This window comes from Pseudonaja textilis, chromosome 2 (genome assembly GCF_049901715.1).
Source record: "Pseudonaja textilis isolate UNSWEBS1 chromosome 2, rPseTex1.2, whole genome shotgun sequence".
Lineage (NCBI taxonomy): Eukaryota > Metazoa > Chordata > Lepidosauria > Squamata > Elapidae > Pseudonaja > Pseudonaja textilis.
Genome location: NC_141991.1, coordinates 21,753,261 through 21,769,688, shown reverse-complemented (window position 1 = coordinate 21,769,688; position 16,428 = coordinate 21,753,261). Strand labels below are relative to the sequence as shown.

At 46.9% G+C, this 16,428-nt stretch overlaps 1 protein-coding gene across 14 annotated transcripts in view; it reads right to left on the bottom strand.

The window, feature by feature from the left end:
• BRPF1 (bromodomain and PHD finger containing 1) overlaps window positions 1-8,807 on the bottom strand; it is a 31,382-nt gene extending 22,575 nt beyond the window's left edge. For 7 of the 14 annotated variants that reach the window (XM_087923470.1, XM_087923471.1, XM_087923473.1 and 4 more), the window contains exons 1-3: window positions 8,533-8,694; window positions 4,455-5,067; window positions 2,105-3,064 (exon numbers count right to left, since the gene is read on the bottom strand). In XM_087923470.1, coding sequence (XP_087779596.1) covers window positions 2,105-3,064; window positions 4,455-5,053 — 1,559 coding nt within the window. In that variant the 5' untranslated portion in view covers window positions 5,054-5,067; window positions 8,533-8,694. Of the gene's footprint in view, window positions 1-2,104; window positions 3,065-4,271; window positions 4,313-4,454; window positions 5,068-8,532 lie in introns of all 14 variants that reach the window. The other 7 variants (XM_026717918.2, XM_026717921.2, XM_087923476.1 and 4 more) reach the window with 5 other exon arrangements.
• Window positions 8,808-16,428: the final 7,621 nt, after the last annotated feature.

The window sequence follows — 16,428 nt, the reverse complement described above, 5'->3', positions numbered from 1 at the left end:
ATTTCATTCATGGGGAGAGAGAGATGAGACCAATTAAAGAATAAGGTCAAAGTCCAGAAAGCAACTCCGTTTTAGCCGCTGCTGCCAAATTGATTATGCAAGCGGGTTGCTCCGGGGTTCTCAGTCCACTGATAACATTTTTCAAGAGATCTGAAAGCAACTCCAATTCTGCTTTAAAGGAGACGGCAGATGCATGGAGTCCTCAACTTACCACCATTTGCTTAATGACTGTTTCAAGCTACAACAGGGCGGTCTTTTAATTGGTCCTCACTACTTATGACCGCTGCCGTGTCCCTACAGTCACAGGATCAAAATTCAGGTGCTTTGCAACCAGCATACGTTCACAAAGTTTGCAGCAATCCCAGAGTCACCTAATTGCCATTTCCGACTTTCCAAACTGTCTTTTCTGACAACACAGCCCGTGGGGAAGCCGGATTCACTTAACGAACGCAGGTAGTCCTCGACTTATAACAGTTCATTTAGTGACCATTCACAGTTACAACGGCACTGAAAAAAGTAACGTGACCGTTTTTCACACTCACAACCACTGCAACATCCCAATGGTCATGCGATCAAAATTCAGACAGTTGGCAACAGACTCACACTTATGACGGCTGCAGTGTCCCAGGATCATGGGATCCCCTTTTGCGACCTTCTGAGGAGCAGTCAACGGGGAAGCCAGGCTCACTTAAACCAGGGGCCCCCAACCATCGGGCTGTGGACCGGTACCGGTCCGTGGAACATTTCCTACCGGGCCGCTGGTTTGCTGGGCGCCGCTTTCTTGTTTGACGAGAAAGTGCTTCCAGGTGAGCTTTTCCGGGTAGAAAGTGGCGTTTGGGTCCTGAAGGAATCCTTGCGCCTTAGTTTCATCGAAGGGAGGGACTTCAAATGAAACTAAGGCGCGAGGATTCTTTCAGCACCCAAGGCAAGGCGAGCCGAGCGACCGTCCCGAAGCCATCCCGGAGCGAAGCCCATCGACAAAGGTACAAAGGAGGAGTTGAAGGTGGCGGGGAGAAGTGGGGGACGGCTGGCTGGCCGGTCGCTCGGCCCGCCTTGCCTTGTCATGCGTGCTGATGCCGGTACCAGGCCGCGGATCATTTTGTGATGCCGGTACCGGGCCGTGGCACAAAAAAGGTTGGGGGCCACTGTCTTAAACAACTGTGTAACTAACTTCACAATTGCAGTGATTCACTTAACAACTGTGGCAAGAATGGTCATTAAATGGAACAAAACTCACTTAAGAACTGTCTCGCTTAGCAACAGACATTTGGAGCTCAATTGTCATAAGTCGTAAAACGAGGACTACCTGTAAGTCGAGGACCACTTGCATATGATTCACTTAACCAAGAGCAAAAAAAGCTTGCAAAATCAGGCTCAACTCATTTAGTCACCACCTCACTCAACGATGGAGATTCCAATCCCAATTGTGGTTGTAAGCCAAGGACTACCTTGTGTACTTCTTGCATCCGAAATGATTGCTTAGAAGAATGAACAAACCCTTCCAAGTGCTATTCCACACTAACAAAAACAAAAATATGTGATCTTATTGGAAAGCCGAGCAGAGAAGAAATCCGAAATATTCTACTCAATGAATTTCACCAAACACCTAACCCCTAAGGAGCGCAGGTGCTGCACCTACACGTGGATATACAGGTGTATTCGAAGATTATAAGGGGAGGAGAGAACAGTTCAAATCCACGCTTAGCTGCAACACTTTCTGAGCGATGCTGGACAACCTCTCTCATTGTAACTAACTATGTACAAGTGTTATTGCCATTTAAAATGCTACTAAATGTATCTGTACTTGGAAGGGGTTATTTCATCTGTTCATAAAATAGGCATCTTACAAGGAACACGGCTGCTGTAAAGCAACTGCAGCCAAAGGCAGTTCCTACGTGCATTTCTGATGATATGACCAAAACGCAGGATCTAGATGAAGCTAGTTCTTCTCCGTTTAGGCGAACCACTCAAAAAATGCCCAATGGTACTCTCATTGTCGCAAACAAGCCAGCACCCCAACGTGTCTATTTACATGGGGACATCAATGTAAATAAGAAGCTGAGAATGTATCAAATAACGAAGCTGAGAATGAAGGCTGCCATACCTGTGGGGAGGGATGCATGGCACTGACACCACGGGGGCAGCTGCTCTCTTTTCAGCCAGAATTTTCCTTGCCTTCTTCATTTTGATCCGGGATTTAGCCTTGGCCCTTTTCACTTTCTCCGAACTCCAGCTTTTCCCGTCCTCCTCTTCCTCTTCCTCTTCTTCCTCCCCTTCGCTATGGGAGAGGGCAGGCAAGCGTCGCATTGAGCCGGGCGGCGTGTGGATATCACAGTAAGCTGTCTTACGGACGCTAAACGAAGTGCCATTGGCCCCCGTTTCTCGGACAGGCTCCATTTTCATATAGAGCCCAGCCTGCTGAGCGCAGGTAACGTGGAAGGCTGTGTAGCAGTTCGCTTTGTGACACTGTATGCAGGCCCCAGAACCTCGCTGCTTGCAGATGTAACAGGTCAGCTTCCAGCGGGCTGGTGGGATGTGTTCTATGCTGTCTATGGGCTCCAGGAACACCGTGTTCGCAAAACAGACCTCGGGGATCCAGAGGGCACACACCACGTGGGCCCAACGGCCATCGTCTGTCTGTTTGAAGGCGCCGCCTTTGTTTGGACACAGGGCGCAGTCCACGGCCCTGGAAGGCGACTGCAAGCAGCGGCGGCACAGCCACTGGCCTTCTGGGATATAAGGGACCCCATAGCATTCCTGGTGCACAGCCAAGTTACACATGTCACAAAAAAGGATGACGTTGCTATTCTGACATTCCCCGTCATTGCAAATGCAGCAGACGGCATCCTCGTCCACCAAGGCATTTGGGTCCCCTTTGTTGTGGCTCTCAAAATAGGATTCCTTCTCTAGCCGGTCCATTAGATATTCAAAGATCTCCTGAGGAATAGGGCTGACACCTTCCGTCTTCCGGCGTTCGTTCATAATGTCCAACCAGATGTAATCTTCCTCATCCATGTCGTACTCAACCTCCTCATCCAACTCTTCTGCCGACTTCTCAATGTATCTAAAAGAAGAGAGAGAGAGAGAGAGAGAGAGAGAGAAAGTGCAAGGCTGAGGAAAATGGAAGTCTAGGAGGCCTACGGAGCCGCTATCTATTCTTCAGCATCCTTATACCTACTTTAAGCGGTCTGAAAGTGTCATTGTCACTTCCCTGCTCTGCTACAGTAAATCCTAACTCAGCCTGGTTCCCTTCAGATGTTTTTAGATTTCATTTCCCAGAATCAGGATAGTTAGAGTCCAATAATGGTGCCAGGGAGCCTCCGGTCAAGTGGCCAAGTGTCAGTTCTTGCTTGCTCTGATTGCAGAACCATAATGCAGAATCCCCCATCATCTAGTTGCCACTTTATTTCTGCCCCCCCCCTCCATCTACCTGGAGAAGCTTCTAAGGTGGAAGGAGAGAAAAGGAGAGGAAAACCAACAGCAACGTGGAGGGACTCAGTGGCAATGGGTGGAAGGACCAAGCTAGGTTCAGGTTATCATGGAGAAAAATTTATTGGTGTGGCCACCAAGAGTCAACCCCAACTTGATGACAATCAATCAATCAATCTATCTATCTATACATAGCCATTAGAAGTCACAGTGACTTAACAAAACACAAATGGTGCAAATCATGTAATTTGTGCTAGGTATGTCATGGTGCAAATGCCAAACAATGTGCCTTTCACCTCATTTATGCCAAGGAAGTCATAATGTGTGTGATGTATGTGTGCATACCCAAGTCCCTCCACCTTTCCCCCCTACCCTTGCTTAGAAAGGGAACACCATGTCATAATAGGAAACCTTTAAACCTAAGAACTCCTGCTACTGAAGCTGAGTGGAACAGGCTGAGCGGTGTTGTTACAACTGGGGATGGGGGACGGACACAAAACACAATGTACCAGTTTCATTCAGTACAAGAAGATACTTTTCTAAGTCAAAGCAAGAGGGTAAAGGAAACGAGGGAGAATCTGCCTCTCCTGACTTTTCTGACAACAAAGTCAACTTCGGGGGAAATCAAATTCACTTAACCGCCGTGTTACTAACTTAACAGCTTGCAGTGATTCGCTTAACCACTGTGGCATAAGAAAGACCGTAAAATGGGGGCAAAACTCCCTGAACCACCACCTCACTACCTGTACCCCAATGGAGTTCCTACCCAAACAGAAAGACCTTTCCTTTCTGTCCCCGTCTGCCTGCCTTCCTACTGCCCACCCCCTCTGAACACAGATTACCTTGGTCTCCAAACCGGAACAAGGTGTCGTCAGAAGCCACCCTATGAGAGGGAAACACATTCTTAAGGAGCCCTCCTCTCTCTAGCTGAGGCTCCAGGTTAAAGGATCCTCCGCCCCTCCCGCTTAAGCTCTCTGAGCCCACGCGCTCCTACGTCGGGACTTGTGGCCCACGGCGACCGGTACCTGTAATAAGAGGTGGGGCGAGGTGGGGCATCGGGGGTATCCTGGTCCAGCTCTCGGTACACAGCCTCGGGGAGCTTAGGCGTGTTGCCAGCTGAGGCACTGTGGTGGTGGTGGTGGTTGGAATCCTTGCGTTTCTCCTTGTTCTTGTGCTTTCCGGCTTTGGGGGCGACCGAGGGCGTTTCCGTGTTCTCCTTGTTGCTATTGTTCTCCGGGGCCTCTTCGGGAGTCTCGTCGTCCTCGGACACCACGTCCAAGTTATCAAAAATGCTGATGCGGTGCACGCGGCCGTGCAGGTCCACCTCGACCATGCGCTGGGCTTGCGCGTAAGTCATGACGTCCCGTCCTGGGGACTGCGAAGTCTCGGAGGGGCTGGGCGACTGCTTGTTGGTTGCGCGTCCGTGCCGGCCCTTCTTCTTGTGCTTGCGCAGCGGGGTGTTCTGCGGGGGCGGCGGATTGTCATGGTCGTAGTGGTAGAGGTGGTACTCAATGCCGCTGTAGCTCTTGTAGATTTTGCGGCAGGTGTCCACAGGACACTCATAGGGTGGCTTGGTTGCCCGCAGATTGTGGCAGAAAGTCTTCACGTCAAAGTCCACCCCCATGGTGTTCCTCGGCTCTGCAGGGAAGGAGAACGAAGAGCAGGAAGGGTTAGGTTTACCACTGGGGCCATCAACCAACACCCAGGTCCAAAGGGCGCAGGCTCTAGCAACCCTCCTGGATTCCTAGGACAGAATCTGTTTAACCCCAATTGATGAAGCACAGTTGAAACCAGAGAGGCAAATGGAGGCCTGGAGGATCCAGAAGATCATCCGGGCAAAACAACTGGACCAGGACAAGTATTACAGCCATGCTGTAAATAGGACTGGTATGACTTTTGCATGTCTTTTAAAACAGTTATTATTTTTCATCCTATTTCTTCCAACGTATTGCTAAATTATGCGGATTGATAGCAGCACTATCAGGAGATATCTGTAATTACAATCAATCCGTACCACCTGTAGTATGTTTGCCAACAACGTTTGTTGTCCTCAGTACGCAGGGATCAGAAGAGCCCACCTGCCAACCTTTCTTTCTCTTTTAAAATAATCTACATTTTCAACAAAGCTCTCCTTGTATCTTCTAGCCTTATCTGAATGCTTGCATATCCTACCGTACACCAGTCTCAGTGTCAATTTACACAACACAGTGCAGATATGTTTAATAATTGTGGTCAATTGTGATCTAAGACACGCAAAAGAATTGCAACAATCTCTCACATCCAAACAGAAATATCCTGCTAAAGTCTGTCAAATTTCCAAGTGGAGAGTTGATGCATCTTGCCCTCATCTACTTTATTAAGAAAATTTATACAGCTGCCCAATTACCAGTGACTGTGGAGGGGTCATATTGTTTTGAGCGGCTATCACACTTATCAGTGCACTTGTGGATACTTGGAGGGATTGTTTTAAAAACCAGTTCCTGTGTTTTCTTTCCTCTTCAGATAACGATGCTAATTTCTAAGCCTGGAATGTTGCTGTCACTACATTACGGTTTATCCTGGAAAGAAATTCTAGGAGCTATAGAATTCAGCACGTCTTGAAAACACCACTGTGCAGAAATCTGTTCTAAACATTTAGTATTAATGGCAGCACTTTGCTAAACTTGGTTGATTGCAAAAAACAAAAACAAAACTAAGCAGGTCTGGACGTGGTCAGTATTTGTATGGGAGACCACAGAAGATCACACATAGATTGGGGTGGAAAGTCAAGAAACATTTAAGTAGGCAACTGTAAAACAGTTGTGTTGTTGTTGCAAAAAAACAACCCCTCCTATCTGGACATATTTATGAGGTCAGCAGGAGTTAAACTCTACTCAAAGGAGATTTTACTTTTAACCATCTATCAAAGATGTGAAAAGGATACAAGTTTGAAACTAATCCCATTCTCTGTTGCATAAGGAAGAAAGTAGCCATGGTTATCTAAATGCTGGCATCATGCTATTTGTGCTGAATTAAATTGCATTATGGGAAATGATTCCAAGAGAGATTTCCCCAGTGCTGACCTGTTTTAGAGGAAGTATTTCATTTGCCTTTCTTTTCAAAAGTAAATTCTTCAATCTGTTTTTATGCTGGGGCTTTACTGGCTATATTGAGACTGCTGAAGCTCACACTCTTATATTATGAACGGTGTACTCCGTCCTTTGTAATTCCAAGCCTGTGGGACACTCGTGTTCACAAGTGAGGAGGAAGAAAAGGGGCTCTCGGCCCAGTCCCAAGCATACCTTGCTCTCTCACACTGCTTTCTTCATCCTGCAGGGAGCCATTTCGCTAGGCAAGGAACAGGAATTAAGGAGGATGCATGGAAGGATGGTGGGAAAATGAATCAAGCACTTTATAATTCTGTTGTATAGACCAATACCCAACCTGAAGTAAGTGCCTCAATGGGCACTTAAAAGGGGAGGGTGGTACTGGTTGTTATCCTGATGGTAATTTAGCACCATTGCATGCCATCCCACTACTCTGAGGAGAAATCCCACTAATCTCATCATGCTGATTCCCCCCTCTGTCCCCGTCCCTCCACAGTGCAAGGAAGGGAACTGACTGAAGACAACCTGTCATCATGCTAAGGAGGATTCCCCTTTACTGACACTTCTTACTAATCTTACTAACGTTTCCCCTCCTGCCTCTAACTGTAGTGGAAATGGCTGGCCCAGTGCATGGTTAACCACAGCTATGCACAAGGTAGAAAGAGAGGGAGAAGGGGGGTGGGGGGAGAGGAGGAAATGAAAAGGTGAAGTGAAGGAATGCCAACAGTTGGTACTACTTCTGACAGTTCACTCTTTCTCCACAATCTGGCTACCAGCAAAAGGGAGGGGGGAATGATAGTTAAGGCAGAGGATGTCAGGCAATCCTCCTGGCAGCTGGGATAAGCAGGAGAAAATATTAAAGAGAGTGCAAAGGACGATTATCCACTGCCTATGCCGAGATTCACACACCGCCTTCCTAACAGCTCTCTTTCTTTCGGCACCCATGAGTTGAGGTTGAAGAAATACCTTCCACTCTACTTCCCATCCCATAATTGTATCTGCAGCTTTAAAGGGGGGAAATGACAACTAACAGAAAAGTGAGCTGTCAAAACTGAGGCCCATGTTTTTCGGTTTTGTTTTGGGTTTTTTTTTCCCATTTCAAGAGAAATCATGGGGGGCGGGGGGAGAAAGCACAAGGGGAGGGGGGAAGACAGCAACAAGAGAGACCATCCCTCTTTTCCAACTTGGGACCAGCACCCCATGTTGCACCCCCGTGCTAATAAGTTGGGGGTGGGGGTGGTGTGTGAAGTGAGATTCTACAGCAGACTTTCCCCCAACCGGCGGCGGCCTTTCCCACGTGCCGGCACGCGAGTCCCGTGACTCCCCCGCAGAAGTGGGGAGAAGAAGAACAGCATCAAAGTTTTTGAGGTCCGGCCCATCTCAAGCAAGGCAAGGTGGGGGCCACTGAGCAGTTTGGCGGACGGCATCGCGCACCCTCCGATCCTGGCCATCGTCCCCTTCCCGCCTCCCCTGCCCCCGAAATGCTACCTTCCCCCCTTCTCACCTGCCGCCCTCCCCACCCACTCCCACCGCCCTGCAGAGGGGGAGGGGGGCGCAGAGGGTCGCCCCCCCCCACCGCAGGCTGCCTCCCCACCAACCATCGCTCGTCCCACATTGTGAAGCCAGGAAGGAGGCTCCGGATTTGGGGACCGGGGAGGGGAGAGGAGGGAGGGCTGTCAAGGCTAAGCCCGAAGCGGCCCGCCGCCTTCCCGCCTCCCGCGGCGACCCCAACCAGCCCCGCCTGCACGTGGGGGGAGCCCCCTCGTGCCAGCCTCCCCGGCCACCTGCCGACGCCCCGACCTTCTTCTCTTAACGGGCGGCTTATGGACTCCCACCCGCCCCGCCGCTCCCGCGCAGCCTCCGGACACGGGGTGGCGGGGCGAGGGCGGCAGGGCGCACGTCCTTTCCGGGAAGAAGGGAAGCTGCTTTCCCCGAAGGCCGTCAAGGCGCGATTCCTGCCGCCCGACGTCCGCCTTCCCCATTACAACCTCCCAGCTTCTCCGCGCGGATCTCTCACCGAGCTCGGCTCAAGCCCCGGGCCGGTTGAAGGGCGGCGGCGGCTGCAGGGCGATTCCCGCGGCGGAAGGGCCCATGGGCCCAACCCGGCCCGGACAATGGAGGTGAAAGATCCGGCGGCGGCGGTAGTAGAAGCGGCGGCGGTGGCGGCGGCAGCGGCGGCTCCTGCGCGGGGAGGCCGCTGGGTAAAGCGGCGCCCTGGCAACCGCACTTTCGCCACGAGAGGCGGCTGGGCCCGACGGCCGCCTCGTCACACCTCCCCCTCACCACCCCCTCCCTAATCCCGGGCCCGATTTGGAGGGCTCGCTTCGACAAAGGCCCCACCGATCCGCCTTGGAAGCTCCCGCTCCCTCGGGCGAGGAAGCGGCCCGCGAAAGCAAAGCGCCCCGGCCGTCAGGCGCGAATCTGCCGACGCGGATCGCCAGGCTTTTTTGCGCGCTGCCTCGGGTGCCGGGAAAGGGGCGCTTGCCGCGTCCTCGCGGGCTGGAGCTCTGCCCGGTGCCGGGAGTCAAGTTGCTGGTGTGGAAGGCTTGACGGGGGAGGAGGAGGCGGAGGCGGGTGGTAATTGGGTTACAGCGTGGCGGGGGAGCTTCTCCCTGGAGAAGCCGTGTGTGTGTGTGTGTTTGTGTGTGGGTCGATTGCCAGTTGTGTGTGTGTTTAGTGGTGTAGGGGTGTGTGTGTGTAAGTTGGCTGCCAGTCCCCCACAAAAGGAAACTGGGCTCCGACGCAGAAAAGGAGCCAGGTAGAAAAAAATATCCACGAGAGATAGGAAACTAACTTCCCTTTATTTTTGACCGCCCTGCTAATAGCACTTAGCAATAGCACTTAGACTTATATACCGCTTCACGGTGTTTTGCAGCCCCCTCCCTAAGCGGTTTACAGAGTCAGCCTATTGCCCCCCAGCTATCTGGGTCCTCATTTTACTGACCTTGGAAGGATGGGAGGCAGAGTCAACCTTGAGCCTGGTGGGATTCAAACTGCTGGCAACTGGCAGTCAGACTTCCAGAGAAAGAAGAAAAAAAGAAAACCTGCTTGAGTGCTTCAAAGCATTTTGTATCCATCCAGTGTCATGTAGTTCATGCACAAAAATATGAGATTTCCTGAGTCAAAACTTGGAGGTTTAGAGAATTGCGCGGAACTCAGATGGGTTTACTCAAGCTGGTTCTGTTGAGCACAGTACAATATAATGATTTTTTTTTTTTGCAGAATGATACATTAAATAAACTAAAGTTACATGCAGTTCTCCAGTTTAGAGATGTTTCTATCTGAATTGGTATTTAGCTGGCAGAAAACCAAGATGACCTTTACCACAATGTCCAACTTTTAAGGAAGGCCTGACTTAAAAGCATAATTAATACCCGTCAATAGTATTGCCTCCCCCCAACAATCTGGGTCCTCATTTTATCCACCTCGGAAGGATGGGAGGCAGAGTCAGCCTTGAATCTGGTGGGATTTGAACTGCTGGGAGCCGGCAATTAGACTTCCAGTGAAAGAAGAAAAAAAGAAAACCTACTTTGATGCATGGCTTGAGTGCATTCAGTTCATACCTGTCAATAGTAGGTTGCAAAATATTGTGAACTTCACAAAAATCAAAAGAGAGAATAGTGAGAACCAGATGATAGTCTATGTTGGTTTCTAGTTTAATAGGTATGTTTTGCCAAGTGATTAGGTGCCTAGGCAGTTACTTCTTTTGGATCCAGAGACAATGAACACTCTTGTAAATAAAGGGATTTTAAGCTTTATTGTTAAATCAAGCAAACAGATTTAAAAGCATAACAGAAAGCATACATACTAAGCAAGATAACCGTTAAATCTCTTACAGGCTTCCAGGAGCTCCTTAATAACAATAGCAGAGGTGCCCCAATGGCATTCAATTTTCACAGTACCTAATGTTGGTTCCCTGCATAAGTTCCTCATTAATAACAAGCCCGCAGTTTTTATCAAAATTTGATGCCATGACTTCATGATCCTGCTAAGGAGACTGCAAGACGTGAATTTAACTGGATGGCACCTGGATTCCCATTCTCTGGATGGGAATTGAAAGTCAGACTTTTGCATTGGGGGGGGGGGGGAGCTTTGAAGATATATGGAAATAATCTTCCCACCCACCCTTCTCCTTTGTTCAGCAAGCTAGAGTGAAAAGAAGCAGGCTAGCTAGCCCAGAATGAAGTAGAAACTTCTATACCTTTCTTAATATGAAAGTGAAATCAAAATATAAACTCGTTGAAATAACTGGTTTTCCATGTTGGCACTACAATGTAATGCCATAAGGATAGCTGTTTGAAAACAGTTGTTGATCTATATATAAGGCACAGTAAGCACATGAAATCTGGTCCACAGCTTGTACACTTGCAGGTAGTGGTGGAAAAGAATGGATGGAAATTTATCTTGCTCATGCTTCAAAGACTGCCTTGTATTTACTGCCAAGATTAAATCTCTTTGTGTTAGTCCCTCAAAAGCAGTGCCTCTCAATCTTGGCAACTTGAAGATGTGTGGACTTCAGTTTGCAGAATTCCCCAGCCAGCATGACTGCGTGTGAAGTCCATATGTCTTCAAGCTGCCAAGGTTGAAGTATACTCTCATTGGGCAGCAAGATGCTGCTTTCTCAATGGTAGCTGTTTGTAGAGTAGCAGTCCTATGGAAGCCTTTTAAAAGCTGACAGACAAAAAAGGCAGATCAAACTATTTTAGTTCCAATTATTCCGCAAGAATGAAAATGAACTATCCAGGTGTTATAATGATACACTTGAAATTGTAATACTAACTGGCTTTTAATTTGCATATTTTATTTTATTAAATCAGTCGCTAATGCATATCACTTAATTTTTGTATTGTCCTTTTTAAATTATAAATTAATTAGAAGAACGAGTGCCAAGAAAAATCAAAATCACGCATGAATCCTGTTATTTGAAGAAATCTGGGATATTTCAGGTTTTCCAGTATTATTTTTTTAAATTAAATTTTGGCTCACAATACATTGGATATTTAAAACATAAATACAGCATGAATGATAATGACCTTCTACTGTGAGAATTTTTGTCACATGGCTGTAGGGATGCTGTGATGGAAGCTCGAAAACTGATCATGAGTAACTTTTTTCAGCACCGTTATAACTTCAAATGGTCACTAAATGAAGGATTGTAAGAGTCTGAAATCTTCTGCATTCAGACCAAATAGATACATAGTTATCCCTTTGTGCCTTTGTTAGACTTACAAGATTAATTCTGGGTTTGGAGGAACAGGTGGTTTTGATATTGTTACGATTTGGCATGAACCAAATTGTTTCTGTGATTCTGAAATGAATAGTAACAGTTGGGTAGTTTTGATCTCTCGTGATGAAGTTTAAGAGCATGATGGTTCACATGGTTACAACTCTGGGTTGACAATCAACAAGCCCATGTTCAAGACCCGAGTGATGCTGCGTGATGGAGCAAGCTCCCGTCATTTGCTCCACTTCTGACACAAATGCGAACGCTGAGTCTGTCACACATGGGGGCGAGCGGTCTGCCACCTCCAAGTGGTGTCCCCTGGATGCGCGAAGCCGTCAAACGCTGACCGTAACTGAGAGCAGACCCTCCGACGACAGGCCCACGCGACAGGCCGGCTGGAGTACTCAAATGCCGCATCAACATGGTGGAAACGCCCACTACAAAACACACGTCCAATGCTACCGCGTTCGGGGGAACCGACGGGCGCAGGAGACCATTGGCCTGCGCCAAAAATCAACGAAATGGTCCACGCGGAAAGCACGGCGCACCTGCACCGTGTGAGAAAGCTATGGCGGCTGTGTCCGGGTCCGATGCGCACGGAGACTACCCGAAGTGCGTAGACGGTTCAACGTCGTGCCCATCCCCACGGTCATGAGGCAGTCCCGGCTACGATGGTTCGGCCACGTGAGCCGCGCCAAGGAAGAATCCATCATCAAATCTGCAATGAAGGTGACTGTCGGAGGAGTGAGACCGCGTGGTAGACCTAAGCAACGCTGGATGGACACGATCAAGGCCGATCTAGAGATCGCGAAGGCAGACCCGACATACGTGGCAGACAGAGAGGTGTGGAAGCAGTACTCAAGGACATTAGCGGACCTCGCCCGAGCGCGAGACAAACGCTGAAGAAAAAGAAGAAGAAGAAGAAGAAGAAGAAGAGTCTGTCACACATGGAGCATCACATTTGTAGCTTATAGTTATTATTCTGTACCAATTGTCACAGTTTAATTCCATGATATATACTCAGCGTACCCGTGGATGATTGCCTTGACAGGAATCTGGCATGGCATTGAAGATCTTTCTGGGGTAAGTGTAATTTATTATGTTACCCAGTTGTAGTCCCATTAAAAAAAGGCAGTAACTATAATCTCTTTAAAATCTAGTTTTCAATGTATTGGAAACAAAGCTTCCAAAAGATGGCACTGTGACTTTAGCCATCCCTGTCAACATTTGCAGCTACTGGCTTCTGGTTTGAAGTCTCTTCGGCGCCGGACAGAAATCCGCGATCGTGCGCGGTTTCGGTCTGGGCTTGCCGCTGGAGCGCCCAGAGCCAGCTGGTTTCGGGGCTAAGCCACTCCATAGAGGTGGTGAAGAGGGGGGAGACCGCCAGCAGGGTTGAGGAGAGCCGCTTTTCCTCAGCTGGCCATTACTCCCTTTCCCGAAGGCAGTTGCAGCGGTGGTCAGAAATGGCTACCACAAAGAAGAACTCGACCAGAAAAGAGTGTGCAGGAGGAAGATAAGAAGTGAAAGTTTTGGCTGACTGGGTTAAATTGTGAAAGCAACAACTAAGGTACCCTGGAATTTAAACTTGCAAAAAAATAACATCGCTCCCAAAGAAGAGTCGGAAGCAGTGAAGGAAAGTGAAAAGGGAAAGGTTTGGCTTTTTTTTCCTTCTCTCTCCTTCCCTATACTGACAACTAAGAGACTTAAATAAGAAATCAGAAAACTCCACTTTGACATCAACAGGCAATTAAGTTGAAAATAAAATAAAATGCCAAACGAATAATAAAGATTTCTGGACACTAATTTTTTTTTTTTCATAAGCAGGAAGGGAGAAAAAAAAATAAAAGGGCAGGATCTGGAAGAGGGAGGAGACTGCCTGGAATTAAAAAGAATCTACAGTAAAACTTCAACAAGACTTCTAAAAGATACATTTTAACTGAAACTTTGTAACTAAACAGTAACCCCAAGAAGAGAAAGTGAAAAAAAAGAGCAAAAAGAAACAGCTTGCGTGTATTTGGATTATTTGGTGATCTTTGGATTCTTGGTTATTACATTTGAATGACTAAAATTAATCGGGTGGTTGTTTAAAAATTTATACAATGGCACCACTTCTGGATGAATTGAAAATGGAACTTAAAAAGTACAAAGAAGATGCACAAGAAGGGAAGGGTTCTTTTGGCTTCGTTTTTCGATTCTTAGAAGTGGAGATCTGGAACTATGAGAAACAACAAGAAAAGACTGCAAAACAAGAAGACTGGGACAAAGAAGAAGCCATCTTTAATGAACAGGCAATTTTATGTGGGGAAGAAAAAGGAAAGGGGGGAAAGAGAATGGAGAATTTAAGACTTAAAAAAAACAACCAAAGAAAAGAAAAATAATTTAAAAAATAAGTATAATACTGGAAAGCAACAGAAGAGGGGAATACAGAAGAGAGAAATAGAGGTAGAGAGACAAGGGGGTAAAAAGAGGAGAGAGAAGAAGAGAGGGAAGAAGGAAAGGAAAAGAAGTTACAAAGGACCGGAGCAAGATATAGAGAAACAGGACCTATTTAGAGATAATGGGTGAAAATCTAACTGAAAAAGGGATTCTGTAAAGGTACATAAGACTGTATATTAGTAATAGAAATAACTTTAGAAAATTGGAAACAACGTATGATTAAAATGAGGGATAAAATAGTGTAATTTAGTGAAATGTTTGTGAATAAAATAAGTGAAATAAAATAAATGAGAAAATTGATTTAGGAAGGAACGGGAACATTTTAATTAGTTAATGTTTTATAAAATATAAGTGAAGGGGGGGGAATTAATTATGGAAAGCTTGTTCCCATAGAAGTATGATATTTAATTGAAAAGTAATGTTAAAGACGTTAAGACTTTAATGAATATTAATATTAATGATAGAATTGAATTGGAATGGAATGTTGTTTTAATTATATACATTTATATATTTTTTTCTTTTTTTAAGAATACAGTATGTATTTTAAGAATGTACCAAGCAGAATCCAAATGGAAGTTACGTATTATATTGAATGTTACAACTTTAGGGAAAAGATATAAAGGCGTCATACTCCAATCCCACTCCTGCTTTAGGGTGATTGCAAGTAGGCAATGGAGTTGAGCTGTGAAATTAGGCTGACCAGGGGCGGGATTCTGCCAGTTTATACCTATTCGCTAGAACTGGTTGTTAACATTCTAAGCAGTTTGGAGAACCGGTTGTTAGAAGAAATCACTGGCCTAATCCTGTAAGGAAGGCAGGAAGGAAACATTCTGGGGTTGCTAACAGAAACTGCCTCTCCGTTAACCCTTATTACATTCTTGGTAGGACTAGACTTCCTGTCTCTGGAACTTCTCTGGAGTTTTTTTCCCCTCCTTTGCTGGTACTTTGCTTGTGTGGAGTGACCATTCAAGGTTACAATGCCACTGAAAAAAGTGACTTATGACCATTTTTCACACTTACGACTGTTGCAGCATCCCCACAGTCACGAGAGGCCAGGCGAGGAGATGCGTGCCTCAATGTGAGTGATATTGAGTTGGCCACGCCCACCCAATAATATGACCACCAAGCCACGCCCATCCAGTCACATGACCACCAAGCCACGCCCACCAACTAAGCCCCGCCCATAGAACCGGTTGTTAAAATTTTGAATCCCAGCCCTGGCCATAACTAAAGATGAAGCAAATTCATATGCATAGAGGACAAAAACCCAGGAATCGTATCTAAAAGATCTCTTTGGGGAAGTAAATAATAAGGAAACAAGTTGTTAAGAAAACAAAGGGAAAAAAATCCCAGAATTGGAGAACACAGAAGCTTCTTGAATGAGAAGTGAAACATCTTCCTCAAGGAAAAAAAAAATTCCCCTAGCCTCCCCCTATCCAGCCCTCCACCACCACAGTGGCGGATTAAGGCTCACTGGTGCCCTCAGGACTGACAAATCTTGGTGCCCCACTCCCTCCCTTGTACATGGTGTAAAAACGGAGCCATATTCTTAACTTTGTGGTGCCCCCTTTGGGCCTGGTGTCCTAAGCATGAGCTTAGTCTGTTTAATGGTTAATACACCACTGACCACCACAACATGCATCAGTTTACTTTTACTTGAACTGAACCACGTTTGCCATTTGGTTGACCATTCACTCCAAAGAGGTCTTTCCTCAGCTCTTCACAATCGCATTGTTTTTACCACTGTGGATAACGTGACATTGGCCAGTCCAAGACAAGATCATTTTTGAACCAGTTAAAAGGCACCAATCCCAGCACAGATCCTTAAGGATCCCCACATCTTCCTGCCTTTCGCCAAGAATGTTGTTCATTTGTTCTACTCTTTGCATTCTGGTTTTTAATCAATTGGTGTTATGCCTTTGGAGAGCCTGTTTGGCGTAGTGGTTAGGGCACCAGGCCAGGAGATCTGGAGCCCTAGTTCCACTTTAGACTTGAAACCAGCAGGGTGAGCTTTGCCTAGTAAGCTCTGCCCTCTCTCTCTGCCCTAAGAGGCAGGACCAATCACTTCCAAGAACCCTGGCAATAAAACTGCAGGGACTTACTTGTCCAGGCAATTGCCAGGAGTCAATACTGACTTGAAGGCAGGGGAAAAATAATACATCTTTTGGGGAACTCTTGTGTTGTCAAGATGTAACAATTTGCCATACAAATGAGGTTTTTCTCCTTCCTCCGCATCTGTGATTGAAATGTAGG